Source organism: Sceloporus occidentalis, unplaced genomic scaffold, assembly GCF_023333645.1.
Source record: "Sceloporus occidentalis isolate IW3139 unplaced genomic scaffold, rSceOcc1.0.p SCAF_8, whole genome shotgun sequence".
Classification (NCBI taxonomy): Eukaryota; Metazoa; Chordata; class Lepidosauria; order Squamata; family Phrynosomatidae; genus Sceloporus; species Sceloporus occidentalis.
The window spans coordinates 5757634-5778973 of NW_028316988.1; the positions used below are offsets into that span (position 1 = coordinate 5757634).

Here is a 21340-nt window from a genome sequence, read left to right on the forward strand (position 1 = left end):
TCTCATCAGTCCTTCAACTGTGACCAATAGTCAGATGTCCTGAGAGCTGCAATCCAGCCACATCTGAAAAGCCACAAGTAGTCTATCCCTGCTATAAAGGTGTGGTTTTATTTGAAGGTTAGCAGCCGTGTTAGAACTTCTGCATTGCTGTGTCACTATTCTAAGCATCACCAACACACTTCTCAAAAGGCATTTGGGGTTGAAGTCTGTAAACCTGAAGTCTGCATGAATGTATTTCTTTGTGACTTTGAGATCCTTTGTGGTTTCTCTCAAACAGATGGTGAAGGTAAAACCGGGCGAGTGGTTGACATCCGTGGCTGGGACGTGGAGACCGGACGGAGTGTGGCCAGCGTGACGTGGGCCGATGGCACTACAAATGTATATCGAGTGGGGCACAAAGGGAAAGTTGACCTGAAGTGCATTGCAGAAGCATCTGGGGGTTTTTACTACAAGGAGCATCTTCCTAAATTAGGTACACATGGGTCCATTTTTACTCATGGATTATACAATAAACTATTTGGGATGTAGCTTTAACTCAGGGATGAGTCAGTGGAATTAGCTTCCACTGTGAGAGAGGGGCTTTCCTGTGGCTGCTTCCAGGTTGTTAAATTCTGCCAAAGAACTATTATTTATTTATTTATTTATTTATTTATTTATTTATTTATTTATTTCTATTGCACTGTACATGTGTGAGGTGTCTTCCTCCGGTTCTTCTGGCAGCAAGCAAAGATTTTTTTATTCAGATGGGGCTTTGGGCACCTGACTGGCTGCTGAGAAAAAAATTTTAGTGTGTGCCAGGAGGTGTGCTGTACATTTTTGTTGTTTTGCTTTTAAATTGCTCTCAACAGTTTTAACATTATAATTTGTTGGAAAGTGTTTTAATACAGTGGCCATTGGTAGCCACTGGGTTTTGGTTCCAGGAAACCCCCTGGCTACCAAAACCGTTGGATGTTGAAATCCCATTAAACACAGTGGAGCAGTGAAATGGTGTCCCTTATATAAAATGCCAAAATCAAGGTTTGCTTTATATATAAAATATATCAAAAGCTAACCTTGATTTTGGCATTTTATATAAGGAATACCACACACACACACACACACACACACACACACACACACACACGGATGGTTGAATCCCTGGATAAAAAAAATTGTGGATATGGAGGGCTGACTATAATAATAATAATAATAATAATAATAATAATAATAAATATACACCAGGAGCCCTGGTGGCACAGTGGTTAAATGCCTGTACTGGCAGCCACTCACTCAAAAGCATACGGTTGCGAGTTCATAGAATCAAACAATCATAGAGTTGGAAGAGACCCCAAGGGCCATCCAGTCCAACCCCATTCTGCCATGCAGGAAATCCAAATCAAAGCATCCCTGACAGATGGCCATCCAGCCTCTGTTTAAAGACCTCTAAGGAAGGAGACTCCACTACACTCCAAGGGAGTTTGTTCCACTGTCGAACAGCCCTTACTGTCAGGAAAATCCTCCTAATGTTGAGATGGAATCTCTTTGTATCATCATGTATTATCCCACCACTCTGTCCTTGTGTTTGTGTGTGTGTGTGTGTGTGTTTTTAATAGATATTTTAATTGTACATGTTTAATCCTGTTTTAAGGGGGGAATTTGGGACATAATTTTGTAAATGTGGATTTTAATATGTTGTGAGCCGCTTTGATTGTCTTGTAACAGAAAAGCGGGATATAAATAAAAGTTTTATTTTATTATTTTCCTGGAGCCTGCATCCATTGTTCTGGGTCCTAGTCTCTGGAGCAGCAGAAAACAAGCTTGCTCCCTCCTCAATATGACATCCCTTCAAATGTTTAAAGAGGGCTATCATATCACCTCTTAACCTTCTCTTCTCCAGGCTAAACATCCCAGCTTCCTGAGTCGTTCCTCATAGGGCTTCATGGTTTCCAAACCTTTCACACATCCCAAACCACACCATACAAAATCCTTAGTAATGTTTTTGGTAATAATGTTACTCATAAATGGTCATTCCCATATATCACTGAATCTAATGGTAATAGTTTTGACATAAAAGAACTAACAAAATTAAAATTATATCTTTAAATCACAATATGTGCGCAGCCCAAATGTATTTCCATGTACATAGTTTCATGAAGTTAAAGTGAAAATTTGGTAAGCCTTGAATTTTCTAAAGACATTTTAAAAATAATAATACAAAGAATTTAAAAATTAATACAAGAACCTTCTCTGAACACATTTAAAGGAGAGAGAGAGAGAGAGAGAGAGAGAGAGAGAGAGAGAGAGATGGTTAGAACTTCATAGGCAGAACTGTTGTTCAAAAGTAGTTCTTCTGACCTTCTATGGCCTGTTACAGACTGCCAAAATAAAGCTGCTTCGGGTCTCTTTGGAGGTATGCTATTTAAATGATGCATGGGTCCTAAGAATCCGGAAGCTGCACCAAAGCTGCACTCCAGTCTTAGGAATGGAATGTGGCTTTGGCGCAACCTCCGGACTCTTAGGACCCATGCATCATTTAAATAGCATACCTCCAAAGAGACCCGAAGCAGCTTTTATTTTGGCAGTCTGTAACAGGCCAATGTTATGCTCTTTTTTTCACCTACTATATGTACTTCTGAAAGAAGATGATATCTTACTGTCTGTCTGTCTGTCACCCTGCCACCCACTTTGTAGGTAAACCGGCTGAGTTGCAGAAAAAGGAAAGTACAGACAGACACCCATTTCAGCACGGAGACAAGGTGAAATGCCTTCTGGACATTGACATCTTACGAGAGATGCAGGAAGGTCATGGGGGTTGGAACCCAAAAATGGCTGAGGTAGGAGCTAAATCCATGTTTTTGTCACCATGCTGTGTGGAAGATTGCTATGTTTGCATTCTGAGAAACAGTGGGACAAAGATGGCAAAACAAATCATACTGGCTATATGTTTCCATTTGTACCTCCTGGGTGGCCCTGTGAAGAACGGTGAAACTTGAGTAGAATCTGTGAAGTATGATCCAGGAGAGTTTCTTCTGCTCTTTACAAGCCTATCCAGCTTTGATGTTCTTTGAGGAAGGTCTCTTTCTTGGTCCCACTTCCATCAGAGTCCCATCTGCTGGAAACGTAAGACAGGGTCCTCTTGATGGCTGTTCTTAGACTCTTGAACCAAAGGATGTGAGGTTGGTTCCCTGTCTTTTGACTTTCTACTCCTAGGCAAAGACTTCTTCATTTAGACAAAGCCCTGGTATGTATTCTGATTCTGATTTGCATGTGAACAAGGTCCAAGCAGTTTTGTGTGGGCTACATCTTTTCCTGTTGTATTTTAAATCTTTTTAGTACAGTACTATGTCTTTTCTAGTGAGTCCTTTCCTCTCATGATATAGCCAAAATAAAACAACCTCAGCGTAGTCATCTGTTCTTTTATGGAAAGTTTGAGCCTGATCTCCTCCAGGACACATCCATTGGGCTTTTTAACAGTCCACAGTATTCTCAGCACTCTTCTCCAGCACCACATCTTTAGTATTTAACAATATATCTTGACACTTCAGGTTCTTGTCTAATTCCTTCATAGCTGCCCTTTCAAGTCTTAATCATCTTCTGATTCCTTGACTCCAGTTTCCACTCTGAACACAAGTATGGAAAATCTTGAACTATTTCAGTCTCTTCATCATCTGCTTTAAAATTATGTATATCGTCTGTGACCATAATTTTTGTTTTGTTTATGTACACATATAAACCTGTCTTTACGGTTTCTGCCTTGACCTGCTTCAGTAAACTTTCCATATCTTTGATATTTTGTGTCATCTGCTTAACTTAGACTGTTGATGTCCCTTCCTCCAATGTTCACACCTTCCTCCTCTGAGTCCAATCCTGCTTTTCATATGATGTTCTCAGCATACAGATTAAATAGATGTGATAGAATAAAGGCTTCTCTGATCCCCTTTCCAATTGGAAGCCATTCCATTTCTCTGTATACTGTCCTGACAGTAGTGTGTTTTCCCCAGTACAGACTATGCATCAGGACTAATAAATGTTGTAGTACACAACCGCTAGCGGTCAGCCTTGGGTGAGTGGAGACAGTCCAGGGCTTGAGATGCCAGCCCTTTCAGTTCAGTGGCTGAACATGTGGGATGATGCACACAGAGCTTGCTATGCTTGACATCAGAGACCTCTCATTTCAATGCTGGAAACAAGATAATACTGGTTTGATGTAGCAGGTTTTTAGTCTTCCTTATGTGATCATTGAAACAGATATTTTGGAGGTGAGCATTTCTCATGGTTGTGAGCATTTCTCATAGTTGTTAATTTTTCTGTAGTGGTTTGGTTATACAATTCTTGCTGTTTTGGATGTCCTGGTTGCAAGTGCTACTCCTTTTGCAGCCCAAACAGTGTGCATGGCACAGGCACACACAGTTTTTGGCAATCCTGAAATTTGCAGGGCTACAAAACATCATGAGGCAGGAACATTAATGTGGGCCAGTGCGTACAAAGGCTCTATCTTAGTAGTCCAGAGTGCTGGTTATGGGGAGGAGGGGGGTACAGAAATCTAGGGGCCCTTTCACACTATACAATTATAGCACTATGGTTCCACTTTAACAGCCATGGGGATATCCAATGGAATCTTGGGGTTTGTAGTTTGGTGGGCTACTAGAGAAGTTCTCTGGTTGAGAGTTCTGGATACTTCACAAAACTACAAATCCCAGGATTCCACAGGATGTTGCCATGACAATTAAAGTGAAATATAGTCCTATAATTGTGTGGTGTAAAAGGGCCTCAGAGGAAAGAGGAGAATGGAATGAAGCAGCTGGAATCCTGGAGTTCCACACCTTGCAAAGTGGCAATGTCCCCCCCGCCTCCACACACACACTTTTTAAAGTTACATTTAATATGACAAGTGTTGACAAGTAACTTGCAATTATTTTTGTCTTCAAAAGTCCCAAACTCTGATCGTATGTTAATGACACTGTGATATTTTAAAGTTGAAGTGCTTTGAATCTTGAGTTTAACTCCGTCTACTGGTTTTGATTCTCCAAAGTTCATTGGCCAAACGGGAACCGTGCACAGAATCACAGACAGAGGAGATGTGAGAGTCCAGTTCAACAGCGATACTCGGTGGACATTTCATCCTGGTGCTCTGACCAAGGTGAGTGCAAGAAACCCCTTGTGGAGTTTGGAAAAATAACACGAAGGGATGCATATATAACAAGTGACAATAACAGGTTACTTTGCTGACCCAGCAGGACCTGCCTCTTTTAGGAATACATGCATATCTCAGTGAATATTCAAGATCTGGCATTTGTTGACATTTGTATGCAATAGATGACAAGCCTCCCAAATAAGATGAATGTACAGAAAGAGAGATTTGAACAGTGAAACACTGATGGTGGCCTCAGCATAATGGTCTACGTTTGCTGACTGCTACCCCAAAAGTAGTAAGCAGAAGATGCCCATAAATGATACATAAAACAACTGCTCTAAGGAAGATGTTGGCTTTTTTTATTCTTTGTCTCTTTTTGTGTTGCAGCAAGCATAGTGTTAGAAGAGGTGTTCTATCCTGTGTAAAAGAAGAAGTGGAATGCCTCTTCTTTTTCCTTTAGTCGTTGTTTAAGATCAAAACATACATGGGGGAGGGAGTGTAAAGATCCCTACCTTTACCCATAGCTCAGTGATGGCAAACCTATGGCACGCGTGCCAGAGGTGGCACTCAGAGCCCTCTCCCAGCAGAGAGTTTGCCAGAGTTGGTTACTAGAAAGCCAGGGGGACACGGCACTTTGCAATAAATAAGTGGGTTTTGGATTGCAGTTTGGGCACTCAGACGCTAAAAGGTTCACCATCACTGCCATAGCTATTCAAGCAAAGTTCCACTTTAAAAAAAGCAAACTATTTAGGTTTGTTGGCATGATACTACATCCCAATAATTTTTTTTGGTTGCTTTGGGATCACTGTTACTTGAAACAGTTATGCATTTTGAAGCAATAACAAGGGATTTCTGGAGACATTTGGTTCTTTGCCTATACAAAATGACCAGATCTGCCATCTGTTTGAGTAATATATGGAGAGGAAATTGATTATCTGCCAAGTTTCGTACTACTAACAATGCAACAATGCATTTTCCCCACTTTTTCAATGCACACATTTTGGAATATTCTGATACAGTCGGCCCTTCTTATACACAGATTTTTTATACACTGATTTAAGCATACACGGTTTGAAAATGTTCCAAAAAAGTATAAATTTACCTTGATGTTCCATTTTTTATTAGGGACACCATTTTGCTATGTCATTATATTTAATGGGACTTGAGCATACACGGATTTTGTTATACACGGGGGATCTTGGAACCAAACCCCAGCGTATAACAAGGGTCCGCTGTACTTGCCATTTCCAACTTAAATCCAAGGCAGGTTTCATCCTTCTTTCCACACCCCGAAAGTTGAGGCTTAATAGATTTAACTGCTGAAGATACATCTTTCTGTTAATCCTTTTCCCTGTGCAAGAAATAAAAACAAATCTGGCTTTCTCTTTCTTGTAGCTCAACACATTTTGGGTTGATGATGTTGTCCGGGTGATAGATGATATGGAAACAATCAAGCAGTTGCAAGCTGGTCATGGAGAATGGACAGATGAGATGGCACCTGTGAGTGTGCTTCTATTCCAAGACAGTACAGTAGTTTAAATCATCCAATCTGTATTTTTTGGTGTGTTCTTAAATTGTAATGTGTGTTAGCAACTAATTTTTTTTAATAGGGCCTTGTTTGAAGCAGAGCCAGAAGCCAAGGGACTAATACTATTGGTTCTGCCCCACTGATTAACTACTTTCCAAGCTGAAAAAGGGCTGTTTAAACACATTCAGCGCACTGTGAACACCAAAGGAAGTTATTGGCAGAGCTCTTTGATGTATTAGGTACTTTGGCTACTTTCTCCCCAGTTGAGGCACAGATAAAGGGCTCTTTATCCCTCTGTAGAAATAGCAGTAGAAGCTCTGGCAGAGCCTTTGCTCCATTTAGAGGCTTTGGCCACTTTCGTCCCAGCTGAGCCGTGAGTAAAGGGCTCCTTAACCACATAGTGATAGTGCATAAGAAAACATTGACAGTACCTCTGTTGATGCCCATGCTAGGAGGAGGGAAAGAAGGTGTTACCCCTGGGACACTGGGTGAAGCAGTGGAGATCTATTTCTATGAACATTTCCCAGACTGTCTATCCAAAGTATTGATGTCTTTGGAGGCACGCTTATCACAGACTGGCCTCTGTTCAAATTTCTGATGTGGCCAGTATGGAAATAAGCAGGTTCACATATCTCCTTAGAAGTTTTCCATTGATTCCTTTTTAAGTGCCTGGCTTTTTAAAACAAAAAAACCAAAACAAGAAAGAAAGAAAGAAAGAAAGAAAGAAAGAAAGAAACCAAACACCCGAAGGCTTGCTGTCTTGCAATACAAGCCTTCTCCAACTGGGCATCCAGATATTTTTTACTACAGAACACATCATCCTTGGTCATTTGCTATGTGAACTGGTATTCATGGGGAGTTGCAAGCCAAAATAGCCTGGACAGTTCCACATCGATGAAGGTTGCTGTTTATTGAGTCTTGAAAATGTTATTTTTGAACTAAGAGGATTCCTTAGCCAGTAGGCTTTGTCCACAGAATTATGACCGAGGAGTGTGGAAAACTGGTAGGGAAGGGGAATGCAATGGTGTATCTTGAAAATACACATGTATGGCTGGCTCAATCCTTGAACACTAGTGTTCCATGTTGCGACATTTTGTTGAAAGTCACACATACCTACCTTTAGATCAGATTGTGTAAGAATGGCTAATGCATAGCTGTTGTCCCTCCTTCTGTGTGAAATGAATTTCTTTTTCCATTTGTAGACCCTGGGGCATATTGGCAAAGTGATCAAAGTTTTTGGAGATGGGGACTTGCGGGTGTCCTTCGCTGGCCAATCCTGGACTTTTAACCCTGCCTGCCTGACAGCCTATCAGAGAGAAGAGGATGCTAACCTCATGACTACCGAGGATGCCAAAGAATCCAAAAGTGAGGACCTCAAAAGCAAGCAGTGATCTGACTTAAAATATCCAGAAATAGTCCACCATCTAAGAAAGCAAAGCTGTTTTGCAGGTCTGCTTGTGAAGGATAGGAAAACCTTTAGTTCCTTACACAGGTCCTATAACCATACAGGGGTAACTGTTTTGGCCATTTAGCCAGTTAAAACAAAAATCCACCAAACAGTGATACCTTTACTGGCCAACCGAAATACACAACATATTTGCAACAAGTACAGTATATTGTGCATTTTGGTGGCCAATAAAGGTATCACTGTTCGGTGGATTTTTGTTTGAACAGAATAGTTTACATTATCAGACTGGTTAAAGACTGGAGAAGTCCTAGGAAGGAAAGGAATCTAAAAGGGGTAGAATGGTCAAAAGAAAAATGTTCAATAAAAGATGCAGAATAGACAATTGCATTGTAAAATTTTCTTCTGGAAAGAAGGACCAAGAAGCACGGATTTATATAAGATTCATTAGAGTCACAGACAAGAAACATAGTTCAAGACAGATACAGCTATTACTACTAGAAAATAGGCCACAGGTTTTGCTAGGCTACTCTAAACTGACATGTCTAAACAGAACTTGGGCTTGTAGCCCAAGCACAGTTTCATAGTGCTGGGGAAATTGAGCTGCAATCCTTGTTCTCCCCCCAAACAGGCACATTGCTCTCTGTGTTGGGAAGATTGCTCTCCCAAAAGATGGAATCAGACAACCCAGGCCGCTTGGTCATAGAGGCAGCACATGGAAATGTCTCCAAAGTTCGTGATCTGGTTCAGAAATACTCTGACAAGGCAAGTTGTTGTAACGATGGGGAACATTTTGTGTTATCTCTATTTGATCTTCATTCCTTTCTGGCCCTTTGGTGCATAAATGGTCTCTTTCAGCTGCTTGAGATTTTGAAGAATTAAAAGATAACACTGACAAATATAACATTTTTAATGCCAGTAACAAATAAAACAGTGACAGGTAGCTGACTGACCAGTTAGTTGGACATCAATACCAGGAAAGGTTCTAGAACAGATTATTAAATAGTCAGTCTGTGCACACTTAGAAAGGAATGCTGTCATTACACCGAGGCAGCATGGATTTCTGAAAAACAAATCATGCCAAACTAAGGAGAGTCTGTGAGGAGAGAGTGGAAGTTGAGCTGTGTTCGGGGGGAGAGGGCTCATCTTTGACTCTGCTGAGTTGCGGACTTACTTGGCAGCAGAGCTAGCAGCCAGTCACTCTATAGAACTGCTACTCCAATTTTACAAGCTTAGTGTCTGAGGGCCAGAGGCGTGTGCCTTACGCAGTTATATCATGAGACTTGGACAGGATAATTGCTAACAGACAAGGCTAATAGGCATTTTGTGTGGATGTTTAGCAGGGGAGTTCTTAAGGTGAGACCCTGAGTTCTCTTTCAGTCCCTACTTCAGATTAATGAAGATGACTTGAGAGGGTGCTGCTGCAGTCACTTGCAAAGCTGCAGTAGGTTTGTCTTCTTGCCAGAGGATGTGGGCAGCTACACCTGCAGCAAGTGCAAGTTGGTGGCCCTGTTAGAAGAGAAGGTCCACCAACTTGCAACTCCTATATCTACTTTTCAGCATATTAGGCCGCACGAGGTATTCTTGGACAGAGTAGAGCAAATTGTCCTGGATGAGGAACACACAGGGGATGTCTCTGAGAAGGGCAGTTCCCAAACACAGAAGGAATGTGATACATAGGAGTATAAGGACCAGGCGTCATTCTGAGACTTTGGAGCTGTATAACTGATTCAAAGCTCTCAGTTGTCAATGATGACGAGGGGCAACAAGAACAGCAGCAGTGTCAATTTTCAGTAGTTTGAATCCATTGCACCGTGTCCTAGTTTCTGGTTGGAAAGAATGTGAGTGGTGGTAGTAGTGGTGATGGTAGAGAAAATGACAGCAGTGTTTGACAGCTATTCATTTAAATGATACTAAATGTTCACAACAGGTTGATATAAAAAACCAGGGCAGGACAGCCTTGCAAGTGGCCTCTTACCTAGGCCAGGTGGAAGTGGTGAAGATCTTGTTGCAGGCTCACGCCAATATCAACCTGCGGGATGAAGAAGGAGACACAGCGCTTCATTATGCAGCATTTGGGTAGGTGAATCTTGAAGAGGCATAGCTCAGTAATGGAGCCTAGTCTTTGCATTCTGAAAGGCCACAAGTTCAGTTTCCAGCACATCAATTATGGCTGGAGAAAACTGCTGCATGAAGCTTTGCAGAGCATGAACAAATCAGGAAGGACAGTCTTAAACTAGATGGACCAGCGGTCTAATTCAGTATAGGGAAGCTTCTTGTGTTCCTATTTAAATCAGTCCTTTATAAGAACCACAAGGACTGGATTCTTTGTTTTTAAGGTAAGGATTGTAGCTCAGTGACAGAGCATGTTTTGTATGCAGATGGTTCAAGATTCAATTCCCAGCATCTCAAAGCAGGACTACTGAAATCCTGGAGAGCCACCTCCAAACAGTGTGAATGGTATTTTGCTAGGTAGACCAGTTGTCTAACTCAGTACAAGGCAGGTTCTTACATTTCTTTGAGAGCTTCTCTTCCTATATAAATGACTTTATTTCCTTATACTGTGTAAGTCTCTCTCCCCGGTGAAATCAAGAATTCCATTGTCCTTTATTCCCTACATTACAATCATCTGCTGTTTCATCATGATGCTGAGCACCAATGGAAAGCAGTATTGTACATACCAATATATACTGCCCTGAATTTTAACTGCTACATGGAAAAACGGCCCTGGTTCTATACTTTACCAGAAGAATTTTTTGGCCGATTGCTTTAACAGATTTCTGCTATCAAAGGAATGGCTAAGGCTTTGGAGAGTGGTATACTACATGGCTTAACTTTTGACACACAGAAATGTCACCTAGATTAATAACAAAGCATGAAAAGGAATTTTGGGGTGTTTGTACAAATTTCAGCTTTCTGGGTGATCTGAAAGTTCAGTCTGTTGAGGAATTTGTCTTTGCAAGGTCTGATGCAACATTGCACCACTTGGATTAACATACAAACTAGAATTTAGTTATCCACCAAATTTCCCAAAAGTTATGATGTAGTTGGCTCAAAAACAAGTATTATAATGCTTTCAAAATACATCTGAAAAGAGAAAATGTGTACTTAAATATAGTGCTGTTTAAGAGAGAGAGAGATTAATTTGTACGTGGGATAGAATCAGTTGAACCTGGCACCCCATCAGGGCTTTGGAAAGTTACTTTTCAGACTGTAGCTTCCAGTATTGCCCAGCAAACATGGCCCTCCTCATATCCACCACTGTTTTCTTTCCTTTATGAAAATTATTGCTTCTACATAACTAACATAATGGAATTTCAGTGGTTCATGTTTTCTTTTCAATGTCTTCATGCCCAGAAACCAAGCTGAGATTGCCAGTGTACTGGTCAGCAAAGGTGCCAATGCAGATCTTTTGAACAACTCCAAGTGTACAGCCCTGTACATTGCAGTCAACAAAGGCTTCACAGAGGTTGTGCAGGCCTTGTGTGAAAACAACAGCAACGTTAACCTGCCGGTAGGTCCTTAAAAATGTGTTTTGCAAGTTAAAGAGAGTTTTCTGTAGCACGACATTTGGCACACTCATGAATTATGTATGTTCCAAGCAACTACAGAAGTGACATCTAGAGATGTCACAGCTGCAAATTTTGTGACAGCCCATCATCTGCATAGCTTTTAAAAGGGGTGAGATGAGCTGATGGTAGAGGAGAGATGTTTATTGGCACAGCCTTCCATTGCAAGCACAAAGGAAGCTCCGGTAGACTACTGGCTGTGCTAGCTAGGGCTGTTGGGAGTTGCAGTACCACAACAACTAAAGGGCTACACAGTTCCTTTCCCTGCCTAGAGTAAACCCAAGGGACAAGTTATATATAATTATGGTATCAAACAGGTGTCTTTTCACTTGCCTGGTGCCATTCCTGAACAAAATTTCTGATATAGTGGAAGCGCTCAGAGATGGCACACTACCCAATAATAGCAGTGTGATTATATTTTCATGGTAATGACTGCATCCTGTTGAGTCCTAGAGTTTGTAGTTTGGTGAAACACTAGAGCTCTCAGGCTGAGAATTCTACATTCCCACCCACTTCCCTCCCAAACTACAAATCCCAGGATTCCCTAGGATGGAGCCATAAAGTAGAATGGTGCCATACTTGTGCAGTGTGAAAGGGTGCTTGTATTTCACTTTAAGTCAGTTCTCTCCATTACTGACTCATTTGGTTATCTAAGTTGGGAGGTAGGGGAGAATATAAGTGTTAATGAAGTTGATGTGTTCCTGGTCATTACTACTATTACAGACATTTTGGTACCAGGGGAAGAAATAGCATGGAAAGAATAGGGATAGGTTCCTATACCACAAAAAAGGAAGAGAAGCTTGAGCATTTTTCAGCAGACTTTTTATTCAGAACTAAAGATAAGCACTTGTGAAATGAAACTAAACCTTGCGGGTGGTTTTGCCCTTGCCTTTTTGCCTTTGGATTCTTGTACATGTGATCCCTAAAAAGTTGTCTCCCCATTCCTACATGAACCCCTTTATGTTATTACATCCCCACATATTTAATATGCAGGCATGGTGAGTGTTTGATATGCATGATAATACATATATTTCATCTTCACTGAATTTTGGATTATGTAACATTTAGCCTCTCCCCTCAGGATTCATACGGAGATACCCCTCTCCATTACGCCATCACTGCTGACTTCAAATGCATCATTGAAGCCCTCACTGAAGTCCCCAGCATTGATTTCACCATCCAGAACCGACAAGGGTTCAACCTGTTGCATCATTCTGCTCTAAAGGGGAACAAATTGTAAGAAATACATACATTTTACAAATTAAAAATCAGAGTGGAAGGGGGAATGAAGTGGCATCTTTTTCTCTAAGCAACACTTGTGTTTTGTTGTTTTGTCAAGCTTACTTTTCATAGTAGTTATTGCTGCCTTCTGGCTGGTTGAAGTTTTGTGATTTCGTAGAAGCTGAGTGATTTAACTGTTTAGGAGAAAACTATTAATATTAGAATGCTAACAGATAGAATCCCTGTATGGGAAGAGAGAAGTTGGTGAGTCTATAAGTAAAATTTCTCACATTTACAAAAGCATAAGACAAAATGGACTACCTGGCATTGGTTGCATTGTTACATTTAGCTGTGAGTGAGCTCCATTTGAGAGCCAGTGTGATTTAATGGTGTGAATGTTGGACTAAGACCCTGAATGCCTGCTCAGCCATGGAAATCTATTGGCCAAGTCATATTCTCTCAGCCTCAGAGGAAAGCAGTGGTAAACTTCCTTTGGCCCCATACAGACTGGCCAAAATAAAGCTGCTTTGAGTCACTTTGGAGGTATGGTGTTTCAATGATACATGTGTCCTAAGAGTCCAGAAGCCGTGCCAAAACCATCAGCCAGTCCTAAGGACTAGAGCACAGCTTTGGTGTAGCTTCTGGACTCTTAGTACGCATGCATCATTGAAACAGCATACCTCCAAAGTGACCCGAAGCAGCTTTATTTTGGCAGTCTGTATGGGGCCTTTGAATAGAAAAATAGAACACTAGTGAGCACACAAGCGAGCCTCACAAAGCTCAAGCAAACAAAACCGCCTTACTCCAAAACCTCACAGCTTTTACCCAACACATTTCCCCAAAAGACTCTGGGGCTGGGACTTGGGAGGTTTAGCATGACTGGATCAAACTCGCCTTATGCCGTCTCTTCCACCACAGCCATGCAAAGAACCCCTTTTGGTGTCACCTGTTAGCCGAGCTCTGTTCACCGAGCTATAGGGACTGGATCTGCAACTATATGCTAGTGGCTGCTAGCTCCTCCTCAGCCAGTTCTCTGACTCATTATATTTTGTCTACATGTGTTGAAAAAAACATAGAAAAATGTTTGCTAAAATTGTGATCATTTCCATAATGGCTCACAGGGGGGAAAAAGAACTTACATGAACATCTAGGAGGAAATGTATGTACAGGGGGATATTTAAATCAGAGGTATGGCATCTATAGCCCTTCACATGTTGTTGGTCTCCAAATTCCATCATCCCAGGCATTGGATCAGTGGTGAGAGATGATGGGGATTCTTATCCAGCAACATCTGGAAAGCCAGAGGCTATTACAAGGGACAGAAGAAGAATTAAGAGGGTCAGTGCCTGTGCTGAGAGGTTTTTCTATAGCCAAACATAGCATGTTGGCATTGTTGGTTTTCTTCTTCCTCTTCCATGTTTGGTTGATTGCATTTATAATTTGGAATCCCTAGAATGGGGCTCCTGGAGATAAAGTATCTGGCGATCCATATTTGTGGCCTATTAAACTAAAATGTTGTGCTGAGGAGTTACTTAAAAGATATGCAGAAACATCAGCTTCCCCTCTTGTAGAAACATATCTTTCCCTCTTGTCTTTGTTTTTAAATTCAGTGGTTCTGAACCTTTGGACCTCCAGATTCTTTGGACCTCCCAGAAGCCCTAGCTGATACAGCTTGGTGGTTAGAAATTCTGGGAATTGGAGTCAAAACATCTGGTGGGCCAAAATTTGAGAGCCACTGTTCTCATTCATGAGCACAGAAGCCAAAGATTTTAACTTCCCCTCCTGACCTTACTTTCAGTAAGGGATAGGCAACATTGTCTCCTGCCTCTCCCATTCCCTCTCCCTCTGTTTTTATGGCTGTCATCCTGAGTTTCCATCAGTACTCACCATTAAGAGAACATTAATGACTGCTGACTGGGCCTGTCTCTGTAAAGTATGTTAGCGCTGTGTGACAACTGGTGCTCAAGAGAGTCTCTTTTTTCGTTCTCCATTCACTCTGAACTTTTTGACCCCCTTCACCCAGAGCTGTCAAGAAGATCCTGGCAAGAGCCCGGCAATTGGTTGACACCAAGAAGGAAGATGGATTCACTGCACTACACCTTGCAGCTCTGAACAACCATAAAGAAGTTGCAGAGATCTTGATCAAAGAGGTAAACCTGAGGATGGGGTTTCTCTCTCTCACTTTGTGGAAGTGTGGGATTCAGTGTCAAAATGATCACCTCAAAAGCAAAGCTGTTTACGCTTTTTCTGTGATGCATTCAAGAAGACCTGTAGTTGCATGAAAGGATTCTCAGGTTTACACACACAACCAGGCCTGACAGGGTGTGTACTTCTTGTCATAGGAGGAGAAGGAAAGTTCAATTAATGGTGAAGAGAAACACCCCCATCCCTCACAGCAGACCTTAAGAAAGCTACTTTTTTAGACTTGAACTCCCAGATTACTCCACCAGATTGGTTACTGGCTGTGCTGGTTGAGGAATTTTGGATGTTCTAGTTCCAAAACATGACCTAATATTGATTGCCAATATGTTTGCATGTATGTCAACATCAATGTTGTTCTTCCACCCCACCCAAATCCTAATTTTTTCAGGGCCGTTGTGATGTCAACCTCAAGAACAACCGTAACCAGACACCCCTCCACCTAGCAGTCACACAGGGGCACACAGAAATGGTGCAGATCCTGGTGACTGAGGGTGCAGATGTCAATGCCGAAGACGAGGATGGTGACACTGCCATGCATATTGTCCTAGAGAGGGAGCACTTGATGTCTGTTATGGCTGAGCAACAGCAAGAAGGGGAAGAGAGCCTTTTTGCTAAGGTAAGAGAAAAAAACGGGCCATTCTGCTAGAGAAAGGTTTGGGAAACGATTAGCCTGAAAGACAAATTAAATCTGAGACGTTCTTGGGGACCACAGAAGGGAGAACAACATAAAGAAGCTGCAAAACTGTTCATACTGGGGCTATATGGGTGTTTATTGTGCAGTGAATATGGCAACTGTGGGATCCTGCAGTAAATATACTGTCATATATTTCCAATAAAAGGGGGCATGGCCAGTTTCTGTCTTTAGACATATGGCTGGCTTAAGACAATCAACCACTTAAAATAAAGGACAGATTGGTGCCCTCTCTCCATTCCACAGACAGAAGCTGACTTGCCTGGCATTTGAATCTTATTCAGCTTCTAAGCTCTGGTAGCAGTTCTGAACAATAAAAAAGTCAAAAGAAGACTAGAAAAAGAAACACAGAATTGAGATACAGTAACAAATTTCAATCCTTAAGAAAAACTATGAAGAGTGATAATGAGTTATTGGCACACTACATATATTAATACATGAGTAGTTACAACTACACATACAGCAAAATAAATGTTCTCAGAGAAGGTTTTGACTCTGCGGACGTTTGGTAAGCAGATATATTTCTTTCACATGGCACTACTAAGAACCCTGCTTCTTGACTGACCTGTTTGATCTTACACAACTCTTGGAAGAGTCATAGTGTGCCTCATCTTCTATCTTATTACATTCTGTCCCACTCTCAGAAATGTGTAACTGTACTTAAGTACCTGTGGCTTCAGTATCATTCCATCAGTGCATCTGAAGAAGTGGACTGATATACATGAAAGCTTAAATAAGTTAGTCTTAAACATGCTGCAAGATTCTCCACCTCACTTTTTTAACTAATTTTTATTCAATACTGGCAATGCAGTAAGCTAGTTAAGGATGCCCTGGGTAGTTTATGTGGCATATACATGTCTGTCCTGCAAGAAAAGGGAACAGGCTAGAGATCTGAATGGGCTGTAATTCAAAGGTAGAGCACAAAGCATGCTTTGCATGAAAAGGTTTAGTCTCCAGTCAGGTGGCAGTTGATTTTGTTCAATGTGAGACCCTGGAGTGCTTCTGCCAGAGTAGGAGCCCCGGGACAAACAAATCAGCAACCAGGTTCACATGATGTAAGGCAGCTTTCTGTGTACCCATGATGGTGAACCTCATTCTCTTACCCTTTTGAAAATCTGTTGAAAGAATCATAGGTTTGTGAGAGAGCACCTGCTTTACTCACAGAATCTCCCAGTCCCTCACGTCTTCAGTTAAAAGGATTGGGTGGGAAATGATGGAAATACCTTCACTTCAGACCTGGAGGGGTTAGTTTAAAAGCTCTAGGCCTGCCACATCCCCTCCATAACTGAAGTGGGAGAAGAGGAAGAGGAAGACAACATGATAATTTGCTATGATTGCCCATAGATTTGGGCTACTAGACTAGCTCTTGAGGTAGTGGAGTTTTGTGGCCTCTTAAAACAATTCACCATTTCAGCTCCAGGCTTCCGGTTTCCTTGGCAATCTTGAGCTTAACGTGGGGACTGCCATCGCATGCTACTTGGCACAAGAAGGGTCTGACATCAACTATGCCAACCACAGGGGCAAGTCCCCTCTTGACCTCGTCTCGGATGGAAGTATAGTACAGCTCATCAAAAACTTCTCCCAAAAATTCAGGTGGGTCAACTGCATTGTCTGTGGAGTGGACCTCTCCTTCTTCAGTCTTGGAAGCCAAAACATGTCCTTACTCAGATGGACCCATTCTTCTCTTTGTTGTAGAAACATACAATGCATGAAGTTTACTAAGGATTTAAAGTTCAGGTATGCTCCAAATGTGAAGGAGCATTGGCAAAGCAAGGCCTGATCCTCCATTTCAGGATTTCAGTACCCTTACCTGGTGACAGCAGGCAACTGAGAGCTTGGCACTTGGGGCTTTTTATGTTAAAGTGAATTCATTGCCCTAATTTATTAAAATTTTCAGTAATGATAAAACAGTTGTTCTTTTATTTATTAAAAGATCGTGTGTGAGTAAGAGTTAACATTATTTTGGCATTAATGGGCATTTCAGTGGGTCAGATGTGGCAAAATTTAAATGTAATCCCAACTAAAGTGAACCCATTGAAACACAGAGAATTTTGTTAATGTTGAATAGGTCCCACTTGTGTCAACAGTCTGTTCTAGTTGGGGTTAATATTGGATTTAGCCTATGAGCTAAATCCTATGAGCTTTTTGGCTGCTCAGGGATTCTGGGACTTGTAGTTTGAAAAACAACAACAACTTTCTTGATTTCATTATAAACATAATCCATTCAACAACATACACTGGCTTTAGACCAAAAGGACCTTCTAAGGAGCCAGGTCTGAATGTAGTAGATGAGTAATTTGCTAATGTTGGTGCAGTCATGGAAAAGACCTGGCTGCTAGCAAAGGCAACTCTTTCTCTCTATCTCTCATTCTTTTTCTCTCTCACACATACAATCTCTTCCCTTCCCCCCAATTTTGGTGCTTACAGAGAACGCCAAGACTCCTCGGATGGCTCCACAATGACATGCAGCCTGAGGCGAGTCCATGCAACTCCCAACACCATGACAAACCTCAGTGTGGCGAAGCTGGCAGCTCCTTCAGAGTGCCTGGTCTGCTCAGAGCTGGCACTGCTTGTTCTCTTCTTCCCTTGCCAGCACAGCATTGTGTGCGAAGGTATAACTGGTATATGACCTTCAGCCCTGGAGGTTATTGTTTTTCTTTCTCATTGAGACTTTTTGGGGGTTCGCTAATTGTACAGAGCTGTTGCTTGTCAAATGAAATAGTGTGAAGTTTAGCAACAGCCATAAGAGTATACCTGTACATAATATATTGCATCTGTAGGGTCAGGGAATGATACAGACTTATGTACCCACAATGATGCTGTCGTATGCCTTCATGGTGAGCATATGGGGTTTTCTCAGCAAGGTTTGTTCAGAGGGGCTTTTGTCTTTGCCTTCCTCTGAGGCTGAAAGAGGGTCAGCTAGTGGGTTTTCATGACTGAACAAGGATTTGAAGCCTGGTCTCCCAGAGTCCTAATCAAACAGAAATTTACACATTTAAATTTCCTTGTGGATGTACCAGCATCATTGTGAGTACATAAGTCTGTACTTCACCACATCACACTAGTTCCTCCACGGTACTTACACGTTTAAATTTCCTTGGCATTTAACATCAGAGAAGTACTCTTAGCAGCTTAAAAGATTACTTCTGTATTATGATCTCCTTTTGATCTATTTATAGGTTTGTGTTTCTTTCTTTTTTAATATAAAGACAATAAAATGTGTTGGGGAGAGAGAATAATAAATAAACGTCTGCTGGTTTCAACCATTTTTCTTCTTCTCTCCACTACCTCCCCTCCCCAGAGTGCTCCAGAAGGATGAAGAGATGTATCAAATGCCAAGTGACAATTACTAGGAAGTTAAAACAAGGTAAGTTGTGCTCTTGTTATCCCTGCCCTTTTGCACTCCAAAAGCTCAGAGTATTCATTGTGTTTGAGGAGAGTAAGTACTGATCAGCAGTGTAAGCACTGGATTTGCTCAAAGAGAATCCCAGGTTCAAACTCTGGCACCTAAAGAAAGAAGGTTCAGGTTGCAAGCGATGGAATGACTGCTCCAGAGATCCTGGGGAGCCCCAGCCAATCCATACTGGCTTCCAGGCAGGTTCAGAGCCAAAACAGTGCTGTTCCCTAGGGAAACTATGGTTTATGGTATGGAAAACTATTGACAATTAAAACAGACCCAACATGACTGCATTTTCCATGAGAGATTCCATCCGACTCTCAAAAGGTGCTGTGTAGATTAAGGGGTTACGTGATGACCACTCCTTTTTTTAATATCAGTTTGAGTGAGGTTGGTTTTTCTTTTTCAGGTGCTCACAGGGCGCTGTGCAGCATGTAGTAACCTTTTTGTCATTGAATGTCACCCTGTTATCAGCAATGTTGCTCAGGTCCTGCAAAGTCAATGTTGTGGCTCATTTATTGATTAGTTTGGCAGTCTCATGTCCATGTCACCAAAAGGGGGAAAAGAGGGTTAACCTGTTACAGGTGATTACATTGTGTGTACCGTATTGCTTGCAAGCTCTGGGAGTGCATGGCAACATTTTGTTGCAGGCCCCAATTACGCTAAACCTTCCAGGCCTAGGACTAAGTCCCTCCTTCTTCTCTTAAACAGATAGTTCAGAGGTGGAGTGCAGTCCTGGTTCAGAATCCACCGACCAACAGAAGCAGCTCATGGAGGACCTTCAGAACCGTTACCGGCAAATGGAGGAACGTATCACGTGTCCCATCTGTATTGACAACCAAATCAAACTGATCTTCCAGTGTGGACACGGATCATGCCATGAGTGCAGTGCTGCCCTGACCGTCTGCCCCATCTGCCGACAGACTATCCGGGACAGGATACAGATCTTTGTTTGAGGATGGACATTCACTGCTCTTCTCCACCACACTGCTAGCCTACACCCTTCAGAAATTGTCTTTCAGATTTAATTTTTGTTTTGTTGAGAATCATGGCAGGCCAAGTGTGTTTGTAGCGAAGGAGTGTGGGGGCTTAAGGTGACATGGTGGAAGCATAGCTTTAGCAGGGCCAATACTGCATTCTTCCTTTTCCCTTTTGGTAGCCCACAAGCAAGCTGCCCACCTGATACAACACTCAGAAGCCCATGGGACATTGGTTTGGGCATGGAAGCACCGCTGCCTTGGAGGCATTGGTGTGAGTTTGTTGTGTTTTTTTCTCCATAGCCTTATCCAGCTTCAAGAGGAGAGAAATACATTACCTTCAAAAGACAGCAGTGTTTCTTTCCGTTCCATGGAAAAGCAATATTCTTGCACTTTAAAAGGATGGGATGAGAATGAGGCTGCACTCTTCCAGTAGGAAAGGCGGGCCAAAGAAAGAGTGCGCATGCAGCAAAGATTTTGTGTTGGGCTTGGCATTACAATCCATGGATTTTATGGGCTGCATTTGGCCCCAAATGGTATAAGCAGAAGATGGACTCTGTCTATGTCTGTGTGAGTGAGAGAAAAAGGTGTATGTGTGAGTGGAAGACAGGGGTAGTAGTGTGCCTTTGAGGTAAAGTAGTGAATATATACTGGCAAAAATATAACATGGCAACAGAAGTATTCTTCTATCTGGTGGTAAAGTTTCTTTCTTTCTCATCTGCAGTATCTTCGTTCTTATCTCATAATAGCAAAGATAGATTTTGGTTTTCCAACAGGCAGATATATCAATATATAAGCTTCAATAAATTAAAAGCGGAGGGAACCCCCTGCTTGTATGTACACACCCTACACTGTGTATGCAAACAATACGCACCATACAGAAACATGAATTTAGCATTTTGTACCCCAGTGTATGGAAGAAAACTGAGAAGGCATTCAAGGCTGTGAGGAATATTTCCCCCCTTTTCGGTCCATCAAGAAATTGAACTGGACTCAGTTCTCCTTGAGAATCAGCCAAGCCAAATAGCCAGATGCAAGAACCACCTCCACACACACACACACACCGCTTCCCATTGGAAATGAAGGGGAGAATTAATAACAGTCTGTTGTGCTGCTTATGTAATACCATTTATTGTGGCTCTGTGTCAAAGCATGTAAACATGGCAAACCTTTAAAACACACACACACACACACACACACGAAGGATGGAGAAAAGTAAAGGCATGAGTCAGTTCAG

General features: G+C 41.8%; 1 protein-coding gene across 3 annotated transcripts in view; it reads left to right on the forward strand.

The window, feature by feature from the left end:
* Positions 1–20805, forward strand: part of MIB2 (MIB E3 ubiquitin protein ligase 2) — a 59915-nt gene extending 39110 nt beyond the window's left edge. For 2 of the 3 annotated variants that reach the window (XM_089534319.1, XM_089534318.1), the window contains 15 exons: positions 278–472; positions 2671–2813; positions 5012–5119; positions 6509–6613; positions 7844–8006; positions 8678–8811; positions 9977–10125; positions 11404–11560; positions 12697–12851; positions 14860–14986; positions 15427–15654; positions 17144–17322; positions 18157–18341; positions 19031–19096; positions 19838–20803. In XM_089534319.1, coding sequence (XP_089390445.1) covers positions 278–472; positions 2671–2813; positions 5012–5119; positions 6509–6613; positions 7844–8006; positions 8678–8811; positions 9977–10125; positions 11404–11560; positions 12697–12851; positions 14860–14986; positions 15427–15654; positions 17144–17322; positions 18157–18341; positions 19031–19096; positions 19838–20082 — 2339 coding nt within the window. In that variant the 3' untranslated portion in view covers positions 20083–20803. Of the gene's footprint in view, positions 1–277; positions 473–2670; positions 2814–5011; positions 5120–6508; positions 6614–7843; positions 8007–8677; positions 8812–9976; positions 10126–11403; positions 11561–12696; positions 12852–14859; positions 14987–15426; positions 15655–17143; positions 17323–18156; positions 18342–19030; positions 19097–19837 lie in introns of all 3 variants that reach the window. The other variant, XM_089534317.1, reaches the window with a different exon arrangement.
* Positions 20806–21340: the final 535 nt, after the last annotated feature.